The sequence below is a fragment of the Megalops cyprinoides genome, chromosome 21 (assembly GCF_013368585.1).
Source record: "Megalops cyprinoides isolate fMegCyp1 chromosome 21, fMegCyp1.pri, whole genome shotgun sequence".
Taxonomy (NCBI): Eukaryota; Metazoa; Chordata; class Actinopteri; order Elopiformes; family Megalopidae; genus Megalops; species Megalops cyprinoides.
In genome coordinates this window covers 13,031,216-13,057,606 of record NC_050603.1, presented here as the reverse complement: position 1 = coordinate 13,057,606, position 26,391 = coordinate 13,031,216, and the positions used below count along the sequence as shown (strand labels likewise).

At 43.7% G+C, this 26,391-nt stretch overlaps 1 protein-coding gene across 1 annotated transcript; it reads left to right on the top strand.

The window, feature by feature from the left end:
- Positions 1-357: 357 nt before the first annotated feature.
- Positions 358-26,167, top strand: LOC118796347 (brevican core protein-like). Its single transcript, XM_036555180.1, has 14 exons — positions 358-652; positions 11,332-11,414; positions 11,932-12,324; positions 13,232-13,406; positions 14,655-14,782; positions 15,247-15,540; positions 16,101-17,288; positions 17,617-18,702; positions 21,417-21,524; positions 23,199-23,357; positions 23,806-23,888; positions 24,446-24,590; positions 24,855-25,037; positions 25,411-26,167. The coding sequence occupies exons 1-14, from the start codon at positions 648-650 to the stop codon at positions 25,536-25,538; spliced, it is 4,158 nt and encodes a 1,385-aa protein (XP_036411073.1). The 5' UTR covers positions 358-647; the 3' UTR covers positions 25,539-26,167.
- Positions 26,168-26,391: the final 224 nt, after the last annotated feature.

Below are 26,391 nucleotides of genomic sequence, written 5' to 3'. Positions count from 1 at the left end.
CCGGCTCCTTCTCAGGAGAGCGCAGCTCTGACTCTAGCGTGCAGCATCAGCAACTTTACTCTCCTCTGCACTGCCGCACTGTTCAAACTCCCCACCTCTCTTATCTCTGCGCGCTGCTTCCCCTGCACTTCTTTCCCTCTGCCCGTTCGCAGTGAAAATGTCACATGTCTGCTGGCACCAACGTTTCTAATACCCCTTTCTCTTGCCCTATTTTAGACGTAACTAAACTGCTGTCTTGATATTGGGTAATCCAGATCTGAGCGCCGTGATTACGTTGCAAAATATTTTTTTTCCCTCGACATTCATCCCATCCCACTTTCTCTCCATCACCCTGTAAGACAAATAAGAAAGCCGGTTATGTAGGAAGAAAAAAATGGGCTGTTCAGGGTTCAATTTCTGCCTCTCCCGTCTTTCTACCCCTTTCTGTCTCACCTCCCTCGCGATCGGACGGAGCCCAGGTTGCTCCTTATCCTGAAAATCATTCTCTGCAGGAAAGTCCCATTTTTACCCGTTTATCTCTTTCGCTCACACCGAACACCGTAGGGCAACGGAGAAGACTTCATATACATCGAATGTATAGACTTCAGAGAAAAATACAATAAGATAAAGGGATATCGCAACCACAAAGTGTCATCTGTGTCGGAAGAATGCGGTAGGTCGAGTTTTACCCATTCAATAATCTTGGCTCATTCTACATCGTCCATTTGACACTAAGTTGAAAAATGTTTATGGTAATTACCACGACAGGTAACCTACTGCGCAACTGATGTGGGCTATAGGCAGTCAGCTCGTTTTTAATTCATTGCAGGTGCGGTACGTCCTGAATGAGAATGAGAATTTTATGCATGTGCCCATCTTAATTTCTTCACTCAAGGTTTAAACAAGTTCGTGTTGCAATAATGTCTCTATTCTGTTTAAATCACGAAAGCGAGTTTAAGCGCAGACTCCGTTTGTATCTAAGTTCCGTCCACCTGTCCACAACCGAAAATAGCAAAAAATGAGGAGCAGATCAGTAGCCTAGCATAAAATCACTTCTTTCCCCATTTGTTTTAAAACGTTTTTATTTTCTCATACAGTTTTAATTTCGTGCATATCTATTACTTTTTTTTATTCTGATGCGCCATTTGTATCGTGTTATGCGCTAGCACTCCCTTTTGCGGCATGGTTAGTCACTAGCATCTACATTTTAAGTTGGAAGTAGCCTATTTTTTCGCAGTGCGTTGTTTTATATTAAAACGCAAACGTCTGTTTTAATCACATTAATTGCTTATCTGCTTAGCAACATATTGTCAGGTTTAAATATTCCTGGAATTAAGTAATGCAATTAAATTTAAACAGAATACAATTATAATTTTATATTGTAAAGTTAGACTGATTACTTTTTCAAGTATTGCCTTAAAAATGCCTTACTCGTGAATCTGCTTCAGTTGCTCAGCTAGATGGCAGGTATCTTGGGCGTTCTCTGCCAAGATACAGAAATGTCATAAGAGAAAGTGGCATGAAAAATTTACCGGGGCAATAATTTATCCTTAGTATTTTCCTTCCACCTCTGCCAAGCGTACGTTAAAACTGGTCACAGACACTCGTCTCAAATTCCTTGGTACACGTTGCGTCTTCTATCACTGTCACTGCTTGTGAATTGACGTCAGAAGGGATTGTAATGACTTAGAATGACTTACTGATACAGTAAAGATGCTAGATTATGGTATGGCCAGCCATCATCTCATGTACACTCCAGTTCCGCTATGGAGTCACTGAAGTTCTAGCCCTGGCAGGGGCAGGGTTCATTGTTTTAATGGGCTAGCTCCAGATGGTGATTTCTGTCCATTGGCTTTCAGTTCAATCTTTCAGAATCCTACGCCCTGAGTCTTTCACCACTGCAGGTTGAAGGTGTCTTTCCAGGAAGTGGTAGTCCTATATAACATGTGGTTGCAAACATTGGTGAATCATGTCCTGATTCAAACAAGGACAGTACAGAGGGCACCTGGCTACAGTGATGCCATGACTCAGGTCGCTGGAAACTCATACTGTTCAGTTATCATGGTTATGGTGGGCTGTGAAGAGGGGTATGACTGGGTTCATTGTTATGAGGGACCAAGCTGTAGGAACAGCTCAGTGTCCTGTGACATTGATGTTTTTGGCATGGCACGTAAAGGCCTTCTTGCCTTTGTGACATAATAATTTATGGAACGGATCTGTAGCCAGAGGGCTGAAGACTTGAATCCTAGGTGCAACATTACTGTTGTACCCCTTAGCAAGGTTTTCTTGACTTGTGTTGTGCTTGGATCTGGAGGTTTCCATTTAACTGTCTAAAACGGACAAGGGCTCTACACACCATCGGCCAAGCAGCTGCATACTCACCTCATTATTCATCAGGAGGACACAGCTATCCAGAGTGACTTAAAAAGCAAAAGTACATATAATAAGGACACATGAATAATAGTCAATACATAAAAAAGTAAAATGACATCTGAAATGTCAGCTTGTTACACAGTGATACAACAAGCAGTGTCACATATATAATGCTAATACATAATAATAATACATAAATGCTACAATAATAAATTTCAATTACAGCAACAACAGCCAATGTCAGTGTACTAAAAGGCAAGGGATAAATCCTAAGATAGCTAGATACAGTTGGATTCAAATGCAGTCCGGAGAGGTAGGAGGCGCCAATTACTCCTAATGAGGTAGTCTGACATAGTGCTACAGTATATATATCCAGCTGTATAAATGGGTAATACATAAAAACCATAAGCTACTTGAGATGTACTGGATAAGGCTGTCTGCCAGTGCAATAGATAATAATAATCATCAGCGAAGCTCCAGCTGAAACGTGGACTTGGACTGCACTATGGAGAAATGCCAAGGTGAACTCCACCCTCAGCTTTTCTTTGAGGTATTTTAGACATCACATGACTGGAGCACAGACTGCGCACAGACTTCGTCTTAAGCTTCAAACTGAAGTGCCAAGAATCAGCCACTCTCTCTTGCCATCACCCCTTCATTCCTATGTGTGGTACAGGCTCTCCCTCACTCTTTCACTCCTTTGTGTGGTACAGGCTCTCCCTCACTCCTTAATTCCTTTGTGTGGTTCAGACTCTCCCTCACATCCTCACTCCTTTGTGTGGTACACACTCTCCCTCACTCCTAAATTCCTTTGTGTGGTTCAGGCTCTCCCTCACCCCCTCACTCCTTTGTGTGGTTCAGGCTCTTCCTCACCTCCTCACTCCTTTGTGTGGTACACACTCTCCCTCACTCCTAAATTCCTTTGTGTGGTTCAGGCTCTCCCACACTCCCTAATTCTCCTCAGCTGGTGTGGTATGGACTACAGCTCATTCCCTCGCACAGCATTCTCAGTGGCACTCCCTCAGTGCTTCACTCCTTCATTTTTTTGTGGTGCAGGCTTTTCCTTACTCTTTCATCTCTCTGTATGGTACAGCCTTTCTCTCACTCCTTCATCTCTGTGGTATAGGTTTTTCTTCACTCTTTGATTCCTCTGTGTGGTACAGCCTCTCCCTCACACCTTCCTCCCTTCATATTTGATGGTAGATGCTGTACTGCTTTTCTCCCCATTCTGAACTCACTCACAGACACATGAGTTGTTAAACACTAACAGCCTAAACATCCAGCAGAGCAGTCCCATAAGTGACCTAAGTGTTTACATTTAGTTTATTGTCTGGCAGAGGCAGTAGATTACTGAGGCTGAGGTTGCTGCTGTTGGATCCCATTGCCAGTTGTGTCGTTAATCAGCCTGAGCAGAAGCCATGAGCTACTTATTAAAACATTAAGTCCAGGGTGAGAACTCAGAGAGGGAGATGGCACGCTATTTGACAGAGAGGATACTGCAGTGCACCAAGCAGATGGCAGCCTGATCCGAGGTGATCACCTCTCTCAGTGACTGTGAAAGTGCTTTGTTAGCCATTTTTACAGCACATTATTTAGTTACTTAGGGAATGCTAGTGGACAGGGTGACTAAAATGGTGCTATTTTTACCTTTATACAGCTGGGTGTTGAAGCAATTTCTGTTAAATTCAGTACCTTGGTCAAGAATAGAGAGACCATGTCCAGCCAGGGATTCAAACCCATGACATACTGGCCCCTTTCCCTAACCTTAGTTTCACACATTTTAGTCAACTATACTTTTGTGATGTTGCTGTTTTTTCCTTTTGGCCTTCTATTTGAATGGGTAAAGTATTTGCTGGGGGCACCTTATTAATTATTAAAATTTAATTATAATCATCTAATTTTATATCTAAAATCCATAAAGCAGACAGAGTAAGAATTGGTGTGCCTGAAATATAGTGAGTCATCAGATGTGCTCTTGAACTAAGAGCGGAAAGGAAAGTACTGGCAGTTCTAAACTAGAAATGTGAGGGAATATTCAGTCTGGTTGTTGCTTGCATCAGCCAGGGTGAACCAGGTTAAATTCCCATTTGGTGCAGTGGTGTTATACCCTTGAGCAAGGTGCTTAACCTGAATTATTTTACTAAATATATCCAACTGTAAAAATAGATAGTATGTACAATGAAAACTGTGTATCTCACCCTTGATCAGGTCATCTGCTAAGCAAAAACAATGTTCTCCATATATATATATATATATATATATATATATATATATATATATATTCCAGAAAACATGAGGGTCACATGTATTCAGACATTTAAATAATCTAATAAAATTTGAAAAGAAACGTATCAACACCAACATTCTGCGTTTTTGAAACTCAATGGAAGCATCTGAAAAAGAGAGGCTTCCAAAGGCTTCCTGCTTTTCCAGGATATGAAAGAAAGTAACACAGAGAAGAAATCCATTGTGTCCATGCATGTAACAAATAATTGTAAAATGATGTACCTTGTGTTGAGAAAAAAATGCTCACTGTAAATACTGCAGGTCCTGGAGCCCCTGTTTAGATAGAGGCAGTCATGAACTTTAAAAGCAATACAAGGACATTTGGACCAAAAACCTGTTTCCTTCTGCCAAGAAGCTCAAACTTGGCTGAAACTGACATTCTAGTATGACACTGATCCAAAGCATCCATCCAAATCTATTAAGTAATGATTAAATGAGCACAAAATCAGTATTTGCAACTGGACATCTCAATTTCCCAAGCACAATCCAATCTGTCATTTAAACTGTGGTTTAAGTGGTTTAGTCAAGAAATCTCACAAATGAAAACCAAAAGATCTGAAGAACATAGAGCAATTCTGCCAGGAATAAAGGTCAAAATCCCCCTCAGAAGGGCAAGAACATCATAAAACTCTATGGGAGTTATGAAGGGCACTGTAAGTAACAATAACACAGTCAACAGTGTAAAATATTTTCCAATAACCTTGGGTTGCCATAAGGCTGCAAATTGAGTAAATGAAAGATCTGATGTTCCTGAGCCTTCCCTACATCTGTATATCTTCAGTGTAATTTGTCTTCAGTGTATTATATTCAGTTTAATTTGGATAACAAAAATCATAAGAGAAATTTGATCTGTGAAGTGGTTGTAAAATATCATGCAAAATGGGTTAATGTATATGTGTCTCAAACATTCCTCCACTGGCTCGCCATTGCCACTCAAATTCCCTTCTAAACCTTGTTCTTGTCTCTAGTCTATAATTTTCTCATACGCTCCCCTTAGTCCTCTGACATCATCCTTAGTTTACTGTACTGGTACACTCAACTCTTCCGTCTTCTTGTGCTAAATTTTATTCTTTGTCTTCTCCAGCTGCTTGGTGAACAGACTGCTACCATTGTGTTTCCCCAATTCTTCCCTCTCTTCTGTCATAGCTTCATGAAATGCTATAAATGTACTTTGAGCATTCACTTGTCTAATTGGCCGTGATTTATTTTCTTTGCAGGTAAGCATCTGATCGTTCTTAATCTGAGCCATAATTATTTTCTTGTATAAAAAAATGGCTTATTTATATTCAAACACACATGCTGTTACTGCACTCAAATGCATCTATATCCTAGACTGTTTGGTGTTAAAATATTCTCATGCTTTGTAAGCTGCCCTCAGTAATGGTAAAGGGGAAAGATGGAATGGCATGAGACCCAGTTCACATTAATTTGCGATCATTCCTGAATCTAATTGCATACTGAATAATGAAAACTTCTCAAAGGTCAGTACTAAGACTGCTGGGCAAAACTGGAGGTGATGATCACAGAGATACTGCATTTTCCAGCCTAGACAAAGGTGGCCAACTGGTGAATCGGTGGTGATAAGTCACAGCTCAGAGTCAAAGCCCAGCTAGTGTTAAAGTCAAATAAAGTCAAACCTGAAACTATGAATCTAAGGAAAACCATCCTTACAAACTGCAGGATGATTTCAATAAATGGAAAACAAAGGTCTTGGGCCAATTATGTGTTTTCTTAGAAAAAAGTCAAGCTAAAAGGAAAAACAAAGGAGGCTTCACTTTACAGACAGAATGACAATGGGTCTGTGTAGATAAAAACAGTGGTTTACATCATTATCATTGTTGTCACTAATTCATATGAAATTTGTACCAGAAAATGAGTAGCACAAACACGAATGGATGCTACTGCAGGTATCAAGTATTGCCCTTGAGGAGCTGAGTGTGTGAGCGGCTGCTCTTTGAGAATGGGCGAATGGGTCTGTGTGAGGACTGCAAATGAGCCCTGTCTCCATGTGACCGAGACAGCCTAATAAGCACGTGCTCCCAGGCTCCTTCAGAGCGTCACCGGCCCATTAACACCCCCGCCTACACCTTTTTGTCTGGTCCCACGCCGTTTCCCTTCCGAGTTTTGAGCTCCGCATCTCTGAGGGCGGAACGGGTCGCCCGGGGAGATGGGCCGACGGAGTCATCCGAGGTGAGGAGAGGCGGGATTGGAGGACGGGAGGGAACTGGTGGCCGACCGGGGCCTCGGAGGGAGGAGGGCACTGGTGTGGGCTGGGTGGCGGTTGGGCCGGAGGGAAATGGGGGAGAGAAGAAAGATGTGTTGGCCCGAGAAAAACGAGACCGAGAGGGAAGGAAAGGGAGAGTTTGTGTGGGCTCCCGGCATGAGCTCATTCATGGTGGCCCATTCACTGTTTCTCAATGCACTGCTGCCAGTGTGAGAGGAGAAAAGAGAACGACGGCCAAGAAACAGCTGGAGGGGCCCCCCACACATCCAAGCAGAGAGAAATTAGGACCATTACTTGAAAGGGAAGACATTAAGCCTTCATCCCTTCTCACAACCCCTGCCCACCCCCCCCCAACAAACCTGCTTGTCGTTGTATCCCCCACACAACTACCCAACCTGAGTCGACCTTCCCTTTGCCAGTCCTTGAAATGAAGTCATTGAGTATTCCAGGCGACAGTTCTCAGTGATGGTGCCTGTCTAAGCAGCTCTGCGGTTGCCAGGAGCTGTTCGACGCGCTCCCAGTCCAGTCGGAGGAAGCCGTCTCCTTTTCCCATCCAGGCTGTGGGAGCTGTGGCTGTGGATGTAAGCCATGCGTGGAGAAGAAGGGGGTGGGGGGAGAAGAGACTGAACCAGATTAAAGAAGTCTCCTTCAACAGTCCATTAACGGTCGCTCGAAAATTGCTGGATTTTTTTTTTCGGTTCCCAGAAACTGACAGCGGGACAAATGGGAGGGCAGGCGTTTTCCAGCGGCTTAAGTGGTAGTTTGGGACATCTGGCCTGGTTTTCTGCCTCCGATTTTTTGTCTCCGTTTGGTTTTGCTGTCTGTCCTGCAAAACGACATGCACGTGATCTCTCTTTCATTTCCTCATGTGCACCCAGCCCCCCCTCACCAAGAGCTGTGTTTTTTTTTTTCAAACCCGAGTCCAGCACTGGAGCAGTGCCCGGCTTGGGCAGGGTTTATTTCCACGTTGTGTGTATTCCTTGGCATGCAGTGACATTGCATCGGCAGACTCCACTAAACGCAGTTTTCAATAGGCAAATGTAATTTCCTCAGCAGCTGTGGATGCTATAAATTGCCATGACTCCAGCTAAAAATATACCATGATGTGGTACGCTGTAGATTAAGGGAAGTGTACCACTATTAAACTATTCTGACAATGGTTTTCAAATGTGCAGAAACGTATAGATTTATATTTGAAAAACTAAAGTCTTTTCAAATACGTAATCTCAAATCTCAAATCTTGATGACACATTGTAACTGTACCACTCCTTACCCCACACTGCACAATAACACACTTTAATGCACATGATGAGTGAGTTTTGTCGCTTGCAAACAGAAGATCGGTGACTGAAGCAAGTGTGTCTCTAGTTGCTAGACTACTATAAATCAAAAGAGCAGCCGGATAAGAAGTACTTCTGAAGTAACTGTAAGTGTAAAATGCTGAAAAAATACAAAAACAAATGAGAAATTGTCAAGGAAATTTTGTCTAAAACTGTCATCAGAGCCATTACTATTAACTTTTTCACCACGACCATAATTGCTGATTCTTTTATCATGATTGTATCATTTAAATTTTCCTACTAAGTGCGCCATTACCATTCTGTTCCTCATTGGTTTCCAGTTTTTCCTGTCCCATTTAAATACTTTACAGTGGTATTCACCCTCATTTCCGCACTCAAAATCAAACAAACAAGGTAGTTAAGTGGCAGTTGGCCTCATCCAGCTTCTCTGCCTTCCTCTAATTTTGCTTCTGGTGGCTTGTAAAAGAGATCATAAAACACATAAAAGATCCTGAGTCTGACTCCAGCGATTGCTGTCTTTAGTGTACGTCATTGAAATGAGGGATTACTAATTGCTACCAGCCAGCTGATTTAACCCATTCAGCAAAAATGTATTTTATTCCTTAAGAAACATAAACAATTGCTGCTTTTCATACTGTTGGTGTCTGGTGTAGTTGTTATCTTTGAGAGAGAATCGAATGTAATAAAATTAGTATATTTTAGTTTCATCTACTGAGCTGTGCATAAATACCTGGGTACTAGATCCTCCTGTATCAGCAGTTCTTGGCACATTGATGACAGAGCATATCAGAAGTGGACCTATGATTGGATATAACACAGTTCATTTAAATGTTTTTTTTCAGCCTGTGAATGAATGGCTCACTAAGCATTTTCCAGGATTTTTCCATTCGTTTCCCCTGCAGGCACTGCATCCCAATACCTCTGGCGGCTAGCCTTTTGTATTTACACTACTTTCTGCCTGATGTAGTCAAAAGACTTCCCTTAGCAACGGAAGCCCTTTAGCCCTGTTCCTGCACTGATATATAAATCCAATCGTGTTAACATAGCGCTGTCTCCTGGAACCTTGGCGGCTGGAGAGAACCTCATGACATTGGCAAAAAGGATTGGGGTGGTTGAGGGGGGGTTGTAAACAAGGGGTGGGCTTTGGCATTGGGATCAGCATTCTGCTCACATGCACCACCTCTAAACGCCTGAGTCAGGCCAGCTGGACTGCTCACACACACACACACACACACACACACACACACACACACACACACACATGCACTCATGTAGACAAGCAGATAGAGCGAGAGACATATACATACTCACAAACACAGTGAAACACAGAGACAGAGGGATGTATGCACAGAGGCAGAGAAACAAAAACACACTAATACATATGAAGACATACACAGTCTTAGTGTCTTTGAGTACAAGCCATGCTTGTTTCTCTTTCTCTCTGATATTGTCAGATGTCTTCTGTGTCTGTGCTACTCAAAAAGTCTTTTTTCTCCAGTTCAGCTCTTTGCCTGCTACAGCACAGGGAACTCTGTTGTTTCAGAGCAGGCTTCGCTTCTGAAGGGATTGAAAGTGTCCATGGTATCAGCACGTCTGTACTTCCACAACATTAACTGAAGTGCACAACACAGTAGTCATGTTGAAACAGTGAATCATAGCCTCTCTTTATTTCCATTTCTTGAGGGCCAAAGGGCTTCCCAGTTTTCTTTGTAAATGGGCCTTAATTACCCATTTGAATCATCTGGTTCTTTGGAGCATTCATCAGGCTGTTGGTGTTGGGGGTGGAGATACAGAGCGATCTTTAAAAGCTGCTGCCTTATGGCCATCAAGGAGTTTAAGAACCGTTAAATATTCCTGGAGACGTTGCCCCTGCCTTCTCCAATAACTATTGCATGTTATTTCCGTTATTTTGTTTCCTAGGTGGACATTCTTATTGGTTTACTCAAAGCCCGTTCATAGTTCTTAGCTTGATAGTTTGAGGTCACAGATTAATCTAGGTACCCTATCAGGGATACAGCCATAGTGCTCCACCTTGGACTCAAGCTGGCAACCCTCCTCAGTCCATTTCACCTACCACTAAGCCACACTTCTGTAGAGCGCTTGAAGTACCCTGAAAGACACTGTAAGAATGTTGTCTACTATTATTATTATTGGTAGTACTTCAGTCTTGAAATGTGTAGTGCATTTCTGCATGAGCTGTTGCATCATTAACAGTGCCACATCTGTTTTACAGCAAGTATGAAATTGTCTCCATAGTAAGTGTTCAAATTTTCCTTGCATTCAATTTAACTACCATGACATGTTGTGCTTTACTTTGAGTAACAAATTTAAATAAGTTAATGTGCAAAACCAGAAGGACTGAAGGTCCTGCTGCATAATCAAATATTATGAATATGGTATTATGAATAAGAGTAACAACTCCACCGGGAACATTTACTGGTTCCTTTACTTTTTGTACCCCCAAAATCCGACCTGTGTGAGGGAAAATAGCGTGCAAAAGGATCTCTGCTCTCTAAAGGGAGCAATACATCAGCACCAATGTGTAGAGTGCTAAAAATGCCCGTAATGACAAAATGCGCCTGTAATTAGGGCTGTCTCCCCAAGCCTTTGCAGGAGCAAACTCTTCAGAGACTAATAGTACTGCTAAGCTAGCAGCCCCACCTCGGTGATTTAACCTTGCAGCTTGCCCTCTGCCTACAGAGATTTCCCATTTGTGTTTTGAGGAGAGTAGCTGCTGTGGCTGTTATAAAATGAATGCATTTTTAAGGCCTGTGTGACTTGTTCTAGGGAACAGAACACGTGTCCTCTCAGACACCATGAACCTTTTGTTCACATCCCATTTCTGAATGGAGTTCACCCAGCTGGCAGAGTTTCTCTTCTCCCCTCCCTTTAATCTTTCCTTATGATCCTTGTCCTCCATGGCTGCTGTCTCTCAGCCATGCCCCTCTGCTCTGTGCCCTCGGGCTGCTTTCCCTCTCTGTCCTCTACGTGTTAGCCATATTCTTTTCTCTCTTTTACCCTCTCTTTCTCTATCGATCTGTGTGTCCCTGTTTATCTCTTTGCCAATCTCAGTCATTTAAATTTCCATTGACATTAACATTCTGCGGTCATTTCTCATCTCCCTCTCTATCCCATTTCTCATCTCTCTCTCTCTCTCCTCTCCTGCAGATCTGGAATGTCCCTCCCACTGCTTCTCTGTGCCATATGTCCGCTAATCCTGGCATCCTCCTCCAACGTAGGTAAAGGAGCAGGTATGACCCCCCCTCTTACTTAAATACATATTATTAATATAACATGTGTATTTTTGATTGATTGAGTCCATGGATAGCAATTTAAGCAAGCATATCCCTGACAGCCACAGAACTGAACTGATGACATAAAAATGAACTGAGATGTATGGTAATAATGCTGAGTCGTGTTCTTTCCACAGTACCCCAGGTCTGCTGAGACATTAGCTCATTGCTCCATGCAGTGGAGACTGTGAGGTCATCTAACAGTGAACTCCTCTGCATCATGTTGGCTGCTTAAATAACACTGATCGCTACTTTAAGGCAATGATCATGAATTTAAGATCATGTCTGTCAATGTCTGTGCTCTGTGCCTATCCCATCTGGAAACATCCAGTATCTGGGATTGTGGTCTCCCCCTCTCTCCCTCTCCCTTCCTCTCACCTCCTCTCTCACTCTCCTTTTTCCTCTCACAATGCGTATGTCTTATTCCACAGCTCTCTTCTCTTCTCTCCCTCCCAATATCCTCTCCCCTCTCCAGAGGACACGAGAGTCCTGCATGTCACCATCCCCAAATCCCCACCTCCATCCGCCACCCTGGGGGGCTCCCTGATCCTGCCTTGCCTGGTGTCTCTGTCCCAGCCACCACCCTCCACCTCTGCCCCGGGCCGGCGGGCCGTTCTGTCCGCACCCCGGATCAAATGGAGCGTCCTGTCGGCGGGCCAAGAGACGGAGATCCTGGTGGCTCGGGGTGACAGGGTAAAGGTCAGCGAGGCCTACAGGGAGCGGGCCTCCCTCCTCCACTACGCCTCGTCCCCTGCCGACCTCACCCTGCGGCTGGAGGGCCTGCGCCACAACGACTCCGGGTTTTACCGATGCGAGGTGCAGCAGGGCCTGGAGGACGCCCATGACCTCGTCCAAGTCAAGGTCAAAGGTAACAAAAGGGCAGGGCCAGACAAGCAAAACATGAGTCAGTGTTGCTGCTCCAGAGGGAGTAGAGGGTTTGTAAGATAAGAGTAGTCCAAACCTGAGAGTAGGTCAAAGGTAACAGGAGGGAGCTGAAGGAGAAGGTGAGAGAAGCAGGAGATGGTGAAATGTTCCTACTACAGCAATGGCAGTCGTAGTACACTATGAATAGTATTGATTTTGGAGCAGCATAATTCTGAGAGGAATTTAGGTGGGGGGGGAGTTCTTTGAAAGCTCTGTATTTGAATAAATGACACCAAGCTTTATATAGACTCTTGTGTTTTGGGTTAAACAAGAGGAATTATAAACAGACCATTGACATGTCTGCACTTTATGTGCATTTCAAAACTGTTGAATAGCAGGTGCTGATTTTAATTGGTTTTGGTGTAGGAGTTGTCTAAGTTCCTATTGAAATGCTGTTAATTCAGAAGTCCTTATTGCCAAATAATGTACACCTCTTTCTCTTAGCAACGGTGTTTTCTGCTGTGCTCTCTCATGATAATGACATTTCTTGTGTTAAAGATATTCTGATACAGGATACTTTATCAATCATCAGATTTTTACCAACATTCCCCACTGAAGCTTTGTGTCTTTGGCTTCCTGTGCTTGTGCATACAAGTGCATTTATGTGATTGCATGGGTATGCATTTGAGTGTGTGCGTGTGTGTGTGTGTGCATGGGTGTACATTTGTGTATACTGTACATGTCTATGTGTGCGTGTGTGTGTTTGCATGCGGGTGCATTTGGGCATGTCTACATTCATGTGCATTTGTATATCCGTGCACCTGTATCTGCATCTGTGTGTTCATATGTATGGGTGTGTGTGTGTGTGTGTGTGTGTGTGTGTGTGTGTGTGTGAACACGCATGTGCACAGGTGTGGTGTTCCATTACCGGCATGCCTCTGGCCGCTATGCCTTCTCCTTTGCGGAGGCCCAGCAGGCCTGTGAGGGGATCGGGTCTCACATGGCCACACCAGAGCAGCTCCTGGCAGCGTATCACAGCGGCTACGAGCAGTGTGACGCTGGCTGGCTCTCCGACCAAACCGTCAGGTGAGTCAAACCCCACACCCATGTGTAAACATCATAAGGGAATGTATGTTACATATCAGGTCAGCTCCAAGCTGCTACCAATTAATAATGTTTCACATGGGCCTACATGATTAAATGCCAGGTGAACTAAAACCTGCAACCTTATATAAACGTGTCAGATGTGAATATGTGACGAATATCAGGTTAACACTCTGAAGACTCTGAAATCCTATGAGAACATATCAGATTTGAATATCTGTGAATGATGAAATTACACAAAACAAATGACAGCGTGTAAAAAAAAATTATTAGAAATATACCATTTATCTGCAGCAAAGGTATGACCTAGTAGTCTGACAGTTGGCTTGATGTACTCCTGCAGTGACGTCTTTGTAACGTCATTCTAATGTCAGTTGAAAGTCTGCCCTAACAACCTTCGCCACAGTAATGCTCAGCTTCATTCTTGCGTGGGGACAATTAGACTGTGTATCTGATTGAAATCAGCCAGTGGTGGCTGAGCTAAAGCTGCTACTGCCTCCAGCCTGTACTGTCTCTCATTCTCATTCAGTGAAGTAATCATCCCACATGATGGGCAGGGGATGAGCTGGCCAAGGTTATTCAAAATGAGCTGACAGAGAACAGCCAGGGCATATGCTTTTTAATCTGGACCTTGCACAGTCCTTTCCCCTCATACTGCTCATTCCCCTCATACTCAGCTTCCTCCTTCTGTATATATATATATATATATATATATGTATATATATATGGGCGGCAGTGTAGCATAGTGGTTAAGGAGCAGGACTCGTAACCGAAAGGTTGCCGGTTCGATCCCCGCTGGGGCACTGCTGCTGTACCCTTGGGCAAGGTACTTAACCCACAATTGCCTCAGTAAATATCCAGCTGTATGAATGGATAACATTGTAAAGAACTGTAACCTATGTAAGTCGCTTTGGATAAAAGCGTCTGCTAAATGAATAAATGTAAATATATGCACACACATATTATGCAGTTTTATAAATATGTATTCACAAATATACATCAAACAATCCATTTTTCTGTTGGCCTTTGTCATGACACTGGCATATACAGGTACACAAGTGGATATGATCTGTGTGGTCAAAGGAAAGATATTTATTTCTGTACATCAGAGTTTTAATATATTGATTAAATCACTCAATGACTCACGCACTCACTCAATCATTCACTCAGATACACAAACATATGCACATGCATCTGGAATGCATTTGGACTGTTTCCTTGTGCCCCCAGATACCCCATTCAAAGGCCACGGGAGGGTTGTTATGGAGACATGGACGGGTTTCCAGGAGTGAGGAACTATGGGATGCAGGACCCAGAGGAACTATTTGATGTGTACTGCTACGTAGAAAATATTGATGGTAAAGGGATCACTCTGCCTTTTTCATCTTTTGTAGCTCCAGAAATGTGCTCTAGAATCACAACAGTACAAATTGTGTCTCTGTATGTATGACATGTAGCTATGATGAACAGATCCTCACAAAACCAATGGCTTCAGTGGACTACATATATGGTTTATTTTTAAGTTTTAGCTGATAAATGAAAAAAATACCTCTGACAACCGATGATGTAATAAAACATGTGGAAGTATGTATGAGCGACATAGACATAACCTATAGGAACTGAACATCAGCAATGGGGTTCAAAAGGAAAATTGTCCATGATGATGTAAAATAGCGTAATATGGTGTTACTGCCTATTTGGATATCATTTTCATGTAAACTTTGTTAAAATACCACAATAATAATTCCAAAAACAATGTGCTGGAGTGTTGGTAAGTTTGTTTTGTCTTCATTTAATTGTCTTTGTATGGTCACATTCTCAGGGGAGGTGTTTCCTGGCACTACTCCACAGCGCCTCACCCTGGATGAGGCCAAGGCCTTCTGCCAGGCGTCGGGGGCAGAGCTGGCCTCCACTGGTCAGCTCTACGCGGCCTGGAACGAGGGCCTGGACCACTGCAGCCCTGGTTGGCTAGCCGATGGAAGTGTACGCTACCCCATTGTCACCCCAAGGGAGCGCTGTGGAGGGTCACAGCCTGGGGTCAAAACCATCTACCGCCATTTCAACCAGACAGGCTTCCCTGAGCCGCATGCCCGGCATGATGCCTTCTGCTTCAGAGGTGAGGGGTCAGAGGGGGGAGCACACAGGAGGTGGGAACTTTGAGATCATATCCTGCAGTTCTTTCCATACATAAAATTAGATTATTTAACCTCATGCTGCAAAAGAACTTTTTTATTAAAGCAACAACTGAACTGGAACCCTTCAATTACTGTGACTGCTTATTTGGCACTGTCACCCTCTAGGTATAAAACATTTTCACTGTGTCAGTGAATGTGAGTATGTGAGTCAGTCTGTGAGTGAGTCAAAGTGCTGTCTCTAGGTCCACTTCATCCATCCACAGCCACACATTTTCGTAGCAGAAAAATCAATATGAGAAATGACTATCTGTGATGGGTAGCAGGGTGAAATGGTTTAGAAGCTATTGTTAATGCTATAGTTCATGCATTGTATTTGAGGTTTACTGAAATAAAATAATGACAAGACTACTGAAAAAACAGCTACACTTAAAAGAATCCATTGATTCAGTCTTGGGTTGGAAGGTGACTCCAGGATGAAGATAAACTAACTGCTAAATTCGTGAGAATTTGTCCCTTAGTTAGTTTTCGTCCACTTGTACAGGTAACAGAAGCCCCCACACTGATGCCCCCACAGACTACATGGCCACAGAACCAGAGGACCTTGGCCAAGACATAGTGACCCTGATGGATCCGCTGGAGGAGTTCAGCCTGGGTGAGGTGACGGAGCAGGTAGAGAGCGAGGCGCAGGGTGCTCTGGAATCTTTCCCCATGTTCGGTGGACCAAATGAGGGGCAGAAAGCTGTGAAGGTGCCACCTCCCACCATTGCCTCCCAGGGTGGGCTCCCCTTCTCGGTTGAATCCCAGACCCCTCCCACCCCTGCATCCCATCCTAAAGACTCTCGTCCCACGGACAACACCTGGCTAACTGCTGAAGTGAGCAGGTACCCAGAATCTGGTGAGCCTTCAGCAAAAAACCCCAAGCACTATCAACCCATGCCAGAAACCAACATAGTATCCAATGATACTTCAGCTAAAAACCCCAAGCATTATCACCCCATGCCGGAAACAAACCTAGACCTCACTGAGCCTTCCACTGAGAACCATACACATTATCAACCCATGCCAGAAACAAACCTGGATTTCGGTGAGCCTTCAACTACAAACCACAAACATTATCAACCAATGCCAGAAACAAACCTGGAATCAAAATATGAGCCCTCAGAAGGTTCCAAGCACTACCAACCTATGCCGGAGATGAACCTGGAGTCCAATGACACCTTGGGAGGAGTCCACAATGAGAGCATGGAAGACGTCACACCCACGATAGTCTTTGACCAGCTGGGGGGCGATCTCAGCCACTTCAACAGCTCTTTAAAGATTTTCCTGGAGAGTGAGGTCCCCACATCCAAGGGCCCTGCTGAGCAACCGGAGACCAGCACGCCATCAGCTTATCCATCACCTCCCCACAACCTCACTGGTGATGGACGCGGGCCTGAGGAGCCAATGGCAGGAGGGATTGAAGAGACCTCTATCTCGGCCACATCCCAGGGCCCGGCTTTGTCCACTCTGTCCCCCCTTCAGGAGACCTCAGCAGGGTCCGCACTGGAAGGGTCCGGGGATGCACTTGCCAGCGCCCTCCCTGGACCCGCTGAACCCTGGGAAGTGGTGGTGGCCCAGCCTGAGGAGCCGGGTGCTTCTGCCTCAGCCGAATCTGGGGACCAAGTCAGCTCTGGCCCCCTGAGCACGCATCAGGTTTCACAGCAGGGAGGGTCCACAGACATTTCCACAGGTAGTGTACTTTTAAACATACTTCCTTTTAGAGATGCACATCTTAGTATTTTTCTGTAGGGTTGTAAATTTCCTTCATCAAAATATGTCAATAAGATAGACATTGACAAGAGAGAATTAAACAATGGCAGAATGTATATTTCATTTCTTATTTTTTTCTCAAGAAGAGCACACTGTGACAGGTTATTTATCAAAAATTGGGTCAGATAATCCACTCTGCAATTCATGAAGCCCATTTGGGGATCTTCTATCAATCAACAATATTGATCACTATTATACGCATACAGAGTACTGTGGTGATTAAACTGAACAAAATTTTCTCCCTACAGTGGAGGACTCCATACAGGAGCAGTCAGGAGTCGTGTGGCAGTCGTCGGTGGAAGCGTCTGTTAGTTCAGCTGACCAGGGGTCAGCCCCAGTTGATGTGACAGAGAGCGGGTCTTCTGTACCCACCGTGACAGTTTCTGGGGTCCAAGACATAAGCCAACCTGGTGTCACAGTCACCCTGCTCAGTTCCTCTGCTGTCCCCTTCAGCACCCCCAGCCCAACCTCTCCCTGGGCAGTGGAGGTGGAGGCCAGCGCCCCCAGCGATTTAGAGACCCTCGTCCCAGAAGGAAGTGCCTCATCTGAAGAGGAACATCAGGAGGAGCTGGAGTTGGTGGATCAGATTGACCTGTCCTCAAATGATTCGCTTGAGAGACATCCAGTCCCTGGAAAAGACTTCCCCAGACTGTCCATAACTTCATCTGCACCACTTGTCAACTTCACAGATACAAACGCAACTGCACCTGCTGACACTGATAATACCACTGACTATGGAGAGAGGTACCTGTCTACAGCCTCCTCTGTGCTATCCCTTGAGTTCACCGAAACACCTACAGTTGTCCTTGAGAGCGCCAATACCACCTCTGACCATGAAGAGGACAGTGAGCATGAGGTAGGCACCAAGGCCCCAGCCCCTGTGTCAGTGGTGACACTTCTTCCCGACGAATCCCAGACCACCAGCTGGGGCACATGGCCTTCCCCAACTGCACCAGAGGAGTCCCGCTCTGACCTTGAATACAGTGGGGAGGAGCATCCTGATGAGACCCAGGAGCACATCCCAAAATCCTCAGTTGAGCCTGACTTTTCCAAGCCAGACACTCAATCCGCCACACCTGGCTATCCCACTACTGCCACCACAACCCCAGCTGCCCTAACTACAACAACCACCGAGCGGCCCTCCGAGCCCCAGAGCCCCAGGGCCACTGAAGGGCTCCTGGAAAAGGCTGACCTGGATGAGGCCATTTTTGAGGGCCAAACCACCACAGCGGACAGGGATGAGGATGAACTGGAATTAGCCCCTACCCAGCCACCCACTCTTGCCAGCCTGCCCAATGAAAGGGCAGCGGTGGGAAGGGGGAGGAACATTTCAGGTAACGTCTTCGCCACTCTAACCACTCTAACCAACCTCCTGCTCCTTCTCAACTCGATGACGCACTAAGTCTCCTTCCAACTCCCCTCCCTCCACCCACTCCCACTCACCTCCCTCTACCTGCTTCTACTCCTTGTGTATCTCTCTGTCTGGCTCACTGCCCACCTCCAACCCTGCCCAAAAATCCTCTTCCTCTGTGACCCCACTCAACTGGGCACTGACATAAAGGACAACTCCACTTAAACGTTTGTCAGACAAATCAATCTCTTGCTGTTGCACGACAAAAAATTTTTAATGCCTCGACTTCTATGAAGTAATCCATTTTTTGGACCAGTGGTTTCTGTGAAAAAGGAAGAATGATATTAAAAGCCTTTTGCCCCCTGAAATTCCAGGAAGAAGAGACACCCTCTCTCTCTGTGTAGCTGTTTCGTGTCTGTATTAGTGTGGAGGACCAGAGATACCTGAAACTATTCAAAATCAATGTATGGCTAAACATATAAAGGACCATTAATTCTGAAAATTTTCAGAGTAAGTAGAGAAGCTCTGGTGAAATACTGACATAACCCATCTATCCTAATGCTCAGCCTTCTATGGTAACTTGCAATACAATAACATTAATTGAATTGCCAAAGTGTCAATTCTATTCAAATTAAATTAAATGGCCATTGTATTTCACATGTAAACAGGTATCACATGTTCTCTTTGATTGAGGTGACACATTGTTCCATTTTAGTCATTAACCAGCTCGGGTGGAATCTATTCGGTTATTTCCTGTTATGTTCCAGGAAGAGGGTGCTCATACCCTCCTTAGAGCTCCTCTGATCACTTACATGAATCTGTGTGATGTTACTTGTATGGAAAGAAAGAAAATAAACCTACAAGATTTTGTCACTCTATTGAAGCAACCAACTGCCCTGAATGATAACTTAACAGATAACTGAACTACAATTTAACAGTTCTTTGTGTTTCTAGGTCCTCAGCAGTATATGTTAATTCTACCATTTTGATAACTGATACCAAAATATTTTTGCAGTGGTGTTAACAAAATGACTACACATTTTTATATTGCAGAGTATAGTCTCTGAAGTAAATGTGTTAATTTCTAAGGATTCAATCAAATCTTTTTCATTTTCTAACAGAGGTCAGCTGTACAGGTGTTTTCTATGTCCTCTAATGCTTGTTTAGAATGCTGTTGTGAATCCCTCTAACTCCTGAAAGAAAGAAATAGCTACTACTTTCTCTGTGGAGAGGCTGACACACATAAAACTGTTTTTATGAAGACAAATGAATGGTCAGTTGTTGTACTTTCTAGCATGATCCATTAAGAAGTAACCTGAGTCCTGTCAAGAAAATTGTCATATCCATTTGAGAAACAACTGAAACAGAAAAGAATAAATCAGAATTTTGTCAATGTTTGAGCTGTTCACAGCAGATCAAGTTACCTTGGTACACTGCATTTAAAACTAAAGGGAAATATTATCTACTGGATTATGGCAATTATTTTGATGAGGCAGATTTTATATGAAACATATATTGGATAAGCTATATAATGTCCCTTTTGTAATTATGAAATGTGACCTTGATTTGTTGCTCTTAAAAAAGTGTGAAACCATAATGCACATTTCAAGGTATATTTGCACACTGACATAATGGCTGGTATGCTTTTAGGGGACAGTGTAACCACATTAAAGGTCAAAGTATAATGTAAAATCCATTTTGTAGGTTCTTTTTTATATATTGCAATGCTGCAATCAGTAGCAAATGTCTCGCTCTACTGCCCTGACCTGCATATGTAAGCACAAATGCAAGGTTGCAGTGATGATGGTCATCTTTGCATGCTGACTAGCATTTCAGTACAAATATATATTTTCAATTATTTTTAATGAATGGGCTTCAGACATTCAGGAGTCTACAGTACTCTTCCAATTAAAGGAATTAAAAAGTGAATTCACTCACAATTCATACACACTGAATCTCCAGACAAGATGTTGCTAATGAACAGTGTTTTGAAGAAATTGTAAGTATATTTTGATTATTCACAATGACTGCCATTTAATATGGCATTGATTCTCAAGTACAATTTGCGCTGTCACAGTCTTGGAAGCCACAGACTGAAGTGTGAAGTACAGCAGTGTGTGACAGTGATTATTGTTATAGGTGCTATAGGTGCACTCAATAATCAAAACATTGAAAAAAAAAACAAAAAGCGAATCTCTGAGTTTGAGATTTGTAGTATGGATTATGTGTGAATGAGCTCTGAACTCCACATCCCATAAGTAGCTCAGCGAATTGTAGTGAATTGACTATAAACTATTAAACTATAAAACAGTATGTTCGAAACTCTATTTTAGTGTGACATAGCTGTTACACATCTGAAACATAATGGATTACATTTTGAGGGAATCCAGTCTGGGGAGAAGAAGCATAAAGTTTGTGATGTCATCACTTGGACACATGTCAGAACTTGAAGAAATATTCTGGAATTTTGGCACCCACACATTCCTTTTGTCTTGGTTTGTATGCATCAGCTGGCCAGCACACCTATCAAGCCATATCTGTTGTCTTGCTGTTACTGCTTCCGTCACCCAGCTGAGAATAGGTCTCTGGAAGTCTTTGGAGCACTTTATAGACAAACCCTCCCGTTCCACGTGAGACCATTGGTAAGGACTGGCTGGCAGAGCGGTGCCAGTATTGCCCTCTCTTGCTGTGTTTCAGACGCCTGCCTGGAGAACCCCTGTGCCAATGGGGGTACTTGCGTCGAGGAAGGGGGGTCCGTCAAGTGCCTCTGTCTGCCAACTTATGGAGGGGATCTCTGTCAGACGGGTAAGGGGGTAACACCTCTGAAATTAATTTAAAAAAAAAAAGACTCAAGCCAAAGGACATATTACCACCCAGCAACATCTATGCATCTGGTTCTTGCATCATGCTATTACTATTGGTCAATCAGAGCCGATTCCAGCATTGCAAAAAGACCGTCATACCAAAGAGTCTGCCAATGTCATGCAGCCTGTATTGGGCAACAAAATACTTTGCTCCGATGCTTTAGGGCCTTAGTAGGGTGCTCCATGCAATCTGAAAGCTGGCAAATCAAGCTGTGTGCATAAGACGTGAAACAGTTCCACAGCTCTCCATATCCTGCAAATGCCAGGCTTGGCAAAATATATGGGCCAACCACTGAACTAGCCTATATTCCATAAATGTTCATTCCATTAATTTTTCAGATTTCATACACTAGTTGGATATACTAGTTTGATATATAAGAGACCATAATAACGGCTGATATAGTTTGCTAATGTTTGAAAATAACCTGCTGTTTTAAAGGTTTGGGTTGTGGCACTTTCAGCACACAATTTCAGCAGTCAAGCAAAAGCCTCTGTGCTTGGTTACGTTTTGCTGTCACCTCTTTTTGTACTCATTTGAGCTGACTAAAACCTTTCTTTACAAATTGCTTGGAATGCAAATTAACTTCCTCCAGTGAGATTGAATGAAACGAGACAAAATGGAGGAGGCAGGCAAGAGGGGGGTGCATTATTGATCGAACTGAGCTGAAGATCAATAGAGGCACAGGGAAGCAGAAACTCCATTAATATACCACAGGTTTAAACTTTACAAAGGCTCAGAAATATGCTGAAGTTCTTATTTATTCTTGCGCTTCATGGTTTGCTCTCCTTTGAAACTCACCATCTTTGTTTTCCTTTCTCCCCACCTAGTTGTTCTTTATTCTGTGGTCTCAGCTGTCAAACAAATTTTAACTCACACAAAAGGCACAACATGCAAATATGGAAAAGGAGAGGGACGTGTCATACTAAAGAACGTTTATTCAAACAGGAAGTCACTAAAGTTGCACATAGCGACAATAAGTGTGCCTTGCAGTGAAGGGCTTATAAAACGTTATGGTTGGTGTCTTGATTATGATTCCTTAGAAACGCACAGACACAGACATGCAGCAAGTTCAGCCTGTAGTAACAAAGGAGGGTCTCATTTGCAATTTGTGTAAATCACTTCCTGTGTCAGCTTATTTTACTTCCTGTGTCATGCCATCTTAATTTTCTTTTGAAATCAACATACAGAGGGTTGCTTTACCAGCATGGTGAGAACACAGGTGCAAAAAATGTCATCAAATTATGTTTGTTGCGTGATCTGACTTAAGGATATGTAATCATTCCTTTTCGTTTTCCCTTGAGTTTTCACACCTCTCACTTTCTCAGCCCCATTACGGTCCCATTTCTCTCTGTTTCTGTGCTCTCTTCTTTTTGGTCTCTGTGTTACCTTCTTCTCTTTCATTACCTCGCTCTCACTATTTTTCTTCTTCACTTTTGATCTTTGTACCACCTCTCTCTCTTTCCGTTTCTCTTGTTCTCTTTCTCTCTCTCTCTCCCTCAGTTTCAGTCTTGACCAGTCTTGATCTTTCTTGACCTCACAGCTTGATCTATTTATTTTATTTTCCCTCTCTCTTTATGCTTGTCTCTCACAGTTTTCTCTTTCTGTATTGCTCAGACCTCGAGCTCTGTGAGGTTGGCTGGGAGAAGTTCCAGGGCTTCTGCTACAAGCACTTTTCCAACCGGCAGGGCTGGGAAGTTGCGGAGCAGCACTGTCGCATGTGCGGGGGGCACCTGGTGTCCGTAATGACCCCCGAAGAGCAGAACTTCATCAACAGTAAGCCACACACTTCTGCACCACTCCCCTGTTCATTCACCTTTTCACAAGTACTTAAAAGGAAGCTAGGCTGCCTCTTTGACTGAACAAAATCCAGCATCTTTTGAGGGCTGTTGACCTGGTGTGCACTTGATATATCCAACCAATTTCTTGGTGTTCATTTTCAATTTTTAACACAAAAATCATAAAAATGTATAGCACTGTAATTATTTTAATTCTTAAATTATACAGGTCACAGATCATTTTTCAGAGAAGAGTACTGAGAGCTCTTTATATGAACTATGAAGAGTGTGTCAGTGACTGCCTTTGTGCTGACTGACAATACCAGAATATAAGAATGTGTTTGAGGGCACATTTGTGTTTTGGTTTTACCTTAACTCTACAGGGTGATGAGAATATTACTGCAACAACCCCACCCTCTTTTTCCACCTATTCCCTCTCTCCTCAGATAATTACAAGGAGTATCAATGGATCGGCCTGAATGACAAAACCATTGAGGGGGACTTCCGCTGGTCCGATGGCAACCCCGTGGTGAGTGAGACTGAGGCCCGGATTCAATCTACCCACAATGCCCTGGTCTTTGACTCATACTTGCAAGCAAGTGTTATTTTGATTCCATATCTTAGTTTCCTTTCAGTGATCACTGAACTTGTAAAGCTGAGGGAGAACTGAAAAAAAAAACATGTTAGTAGTTGACACTTAACACTTAACTCTTAAATGTGTCACTCCAATTCTCTCTTCATCCAAAGACAGATTAAGCAGCAGACTGGTTACCTTTGTCTAAGACTGAACACAGCTGGACACTAAGGGAACTGTTACTGAACTAATACCCTAGCTCCCCAATCTCTTTCTCCACCACTCGATGACAATTTGTATAGTCCTCATCCTAATCCTCTGATCTTTCTCTGTTCCCTCAGCACCCCCTCCCCCCCAAATTCCATCTTTCATTCCAGCTGTACTGATATAGTTCTTGTAACCTCTCCTTCCACCAGTGTCTGTCATTATCCTCACCCTGCCCCCACAGCACCCCTGCCCCTTGCTGTATGTTTACATGCGCTACAGTACTTATCTCCAGACTCTCTCCCCAGCTGTATGAGAACTGGTACAAGGGGCAGCCGGACAGCTACTTCCTGTCAGGGGAGGACTGCGTAGTGATGGTATGGCATGATGGGGGGCGCTGGAGTGACGTTCCTTGCAACTATCACCTGTCCTACACCTGCAAGAAAGGCACCTGTGAGTACTGTGGGTTGAAACGAGACTGCTGTTGAAGTCAATTGTGTGCCTTGTCACGACTGTTCAGACAGTACAATTTGGCCAATATTTAACTTACTTAGAAAACGAACTGAATCTGAATGAAGTAGGAATTAGGCATACCATATCAGAGAATAGCCCTTTTAAATTGTACGTTTTTGGTGGCATTCTGTCAGTGACTTTAGTTTAAAAGCATTGCTCTGTTTAAAATGGCTTGAGGTGCTTGATTTTGTGTATCACGGGCAGCTTCCTGCAGCCAGCCCCCCTTTGTGCCCAACGCCAGAGTGTTCGGCAAGCCGCGGTCACGCTACGAGACCAACTCGGTGGTGCGCTACTACTGCACGGAGGGGTTCCTCCAGAGGCACTACCCCGTCATCAAGTGCCTGCCCTCTGGCAAGTGGGAGGAGCCTCAGATCCTCTGTATTCCAGGTGAGAGGGCGGGGGCTTATTGGGGTGGGGTGCTAGGTAAGGAAGACAAATTTATACCAGAGGTTATGAATGGGGGAACAAGCACCAGCAACAGCAACAAAAACAACTAGAACATAGATGCAGCATATGCAGAAAAATGAATACCACTCAAGTTGAAAATCAGTACTAAAATATGAGCATACTGTAATGTTATGTAAAGTGCTAAAGTGGGTGGGGCACAGGCGCAGAGGAAAATGGCGAAATGAGACACACATACTCATATTTCATGTCAATACATGATATGATTCATTGGATGAAAGCCCTAGCCTTTTCTGAATAAAAGTCCTAGAGCTTTGGAGTTGCTGCCTAACATCATATGACTACTCTGTTTTAGATCCGGCAAACCCATCAGTCAGAGAGCAAGTCACAGCACTCCCTGCCCAAAAGGAGGAGGAGACCGTGGAGGACACGGCCACGGAGAAGGCCACGCCACAGTTCTGGGACATCAAATGGAATTTTTGAGTCCTCTCACCCCACCTTTTCACAAAACACCCTAAACACCACATGCCCCTCCCTTAAACCTGTACCCCCTGTATCCACCTCAGAGAAGGGCCCAACTCTGTTCCTCTATCTCTGAACTACTCTCAAACAGCTCAGATTCACCTTATGTCTTTATACTTTAAAATATGGAGGTATAATCTACGTAAGGTTATTGTCAACATTTGGAGACATATTGTCATATTGATAATAAGGCAAAAAGACACATACTAAATATGGGTGTCAATATGAGCTAATGCTATGGCCTTGTGGCTCATTTAAAAGCTGGACATATTCCACTTGAAAATGTCAGGGGCAGCAACCGTGCTGGAGAAAAGTAAAATCCTTAACAGGTTTTTGACAATAACCTGGATCGAGTTATACCTCCTTATGTGTGCACCCTTGCCTTAAATGTGCCCTTGTGCAGGGATACTCCCAGTTTAGGGCCACAGTAGCATCCGAATGCAAGGGTCCACTGTATACAGCACAGTGCAATGGGCACTCCCTTGGACTGAAACATATCTGTTGTTCAGGTGTACTGTGTGTAAGGCAATTCTGGTCCACAAGGATTGAATGAGTCTGTCATTTGTACTATATGTATGAGTCTCACTTTTCTACTCACCTATATTCATTTAGAACTTCATCAATGACCTTACGGGTAAAAAATTTGCCCTGAAAATGGAATTGGGGTTCAATCCCAGAATGACTCATACCAAAGCCTTTTAAGAAAAGGTCTCCATTTACTCCCTGATTAATGTATTAGGCTAGTAGCAGTCAGCTGAGGCTCAAACACTTTCGATAAATGAGTAGAACTGGATAAACCACCATGGTTTGATGG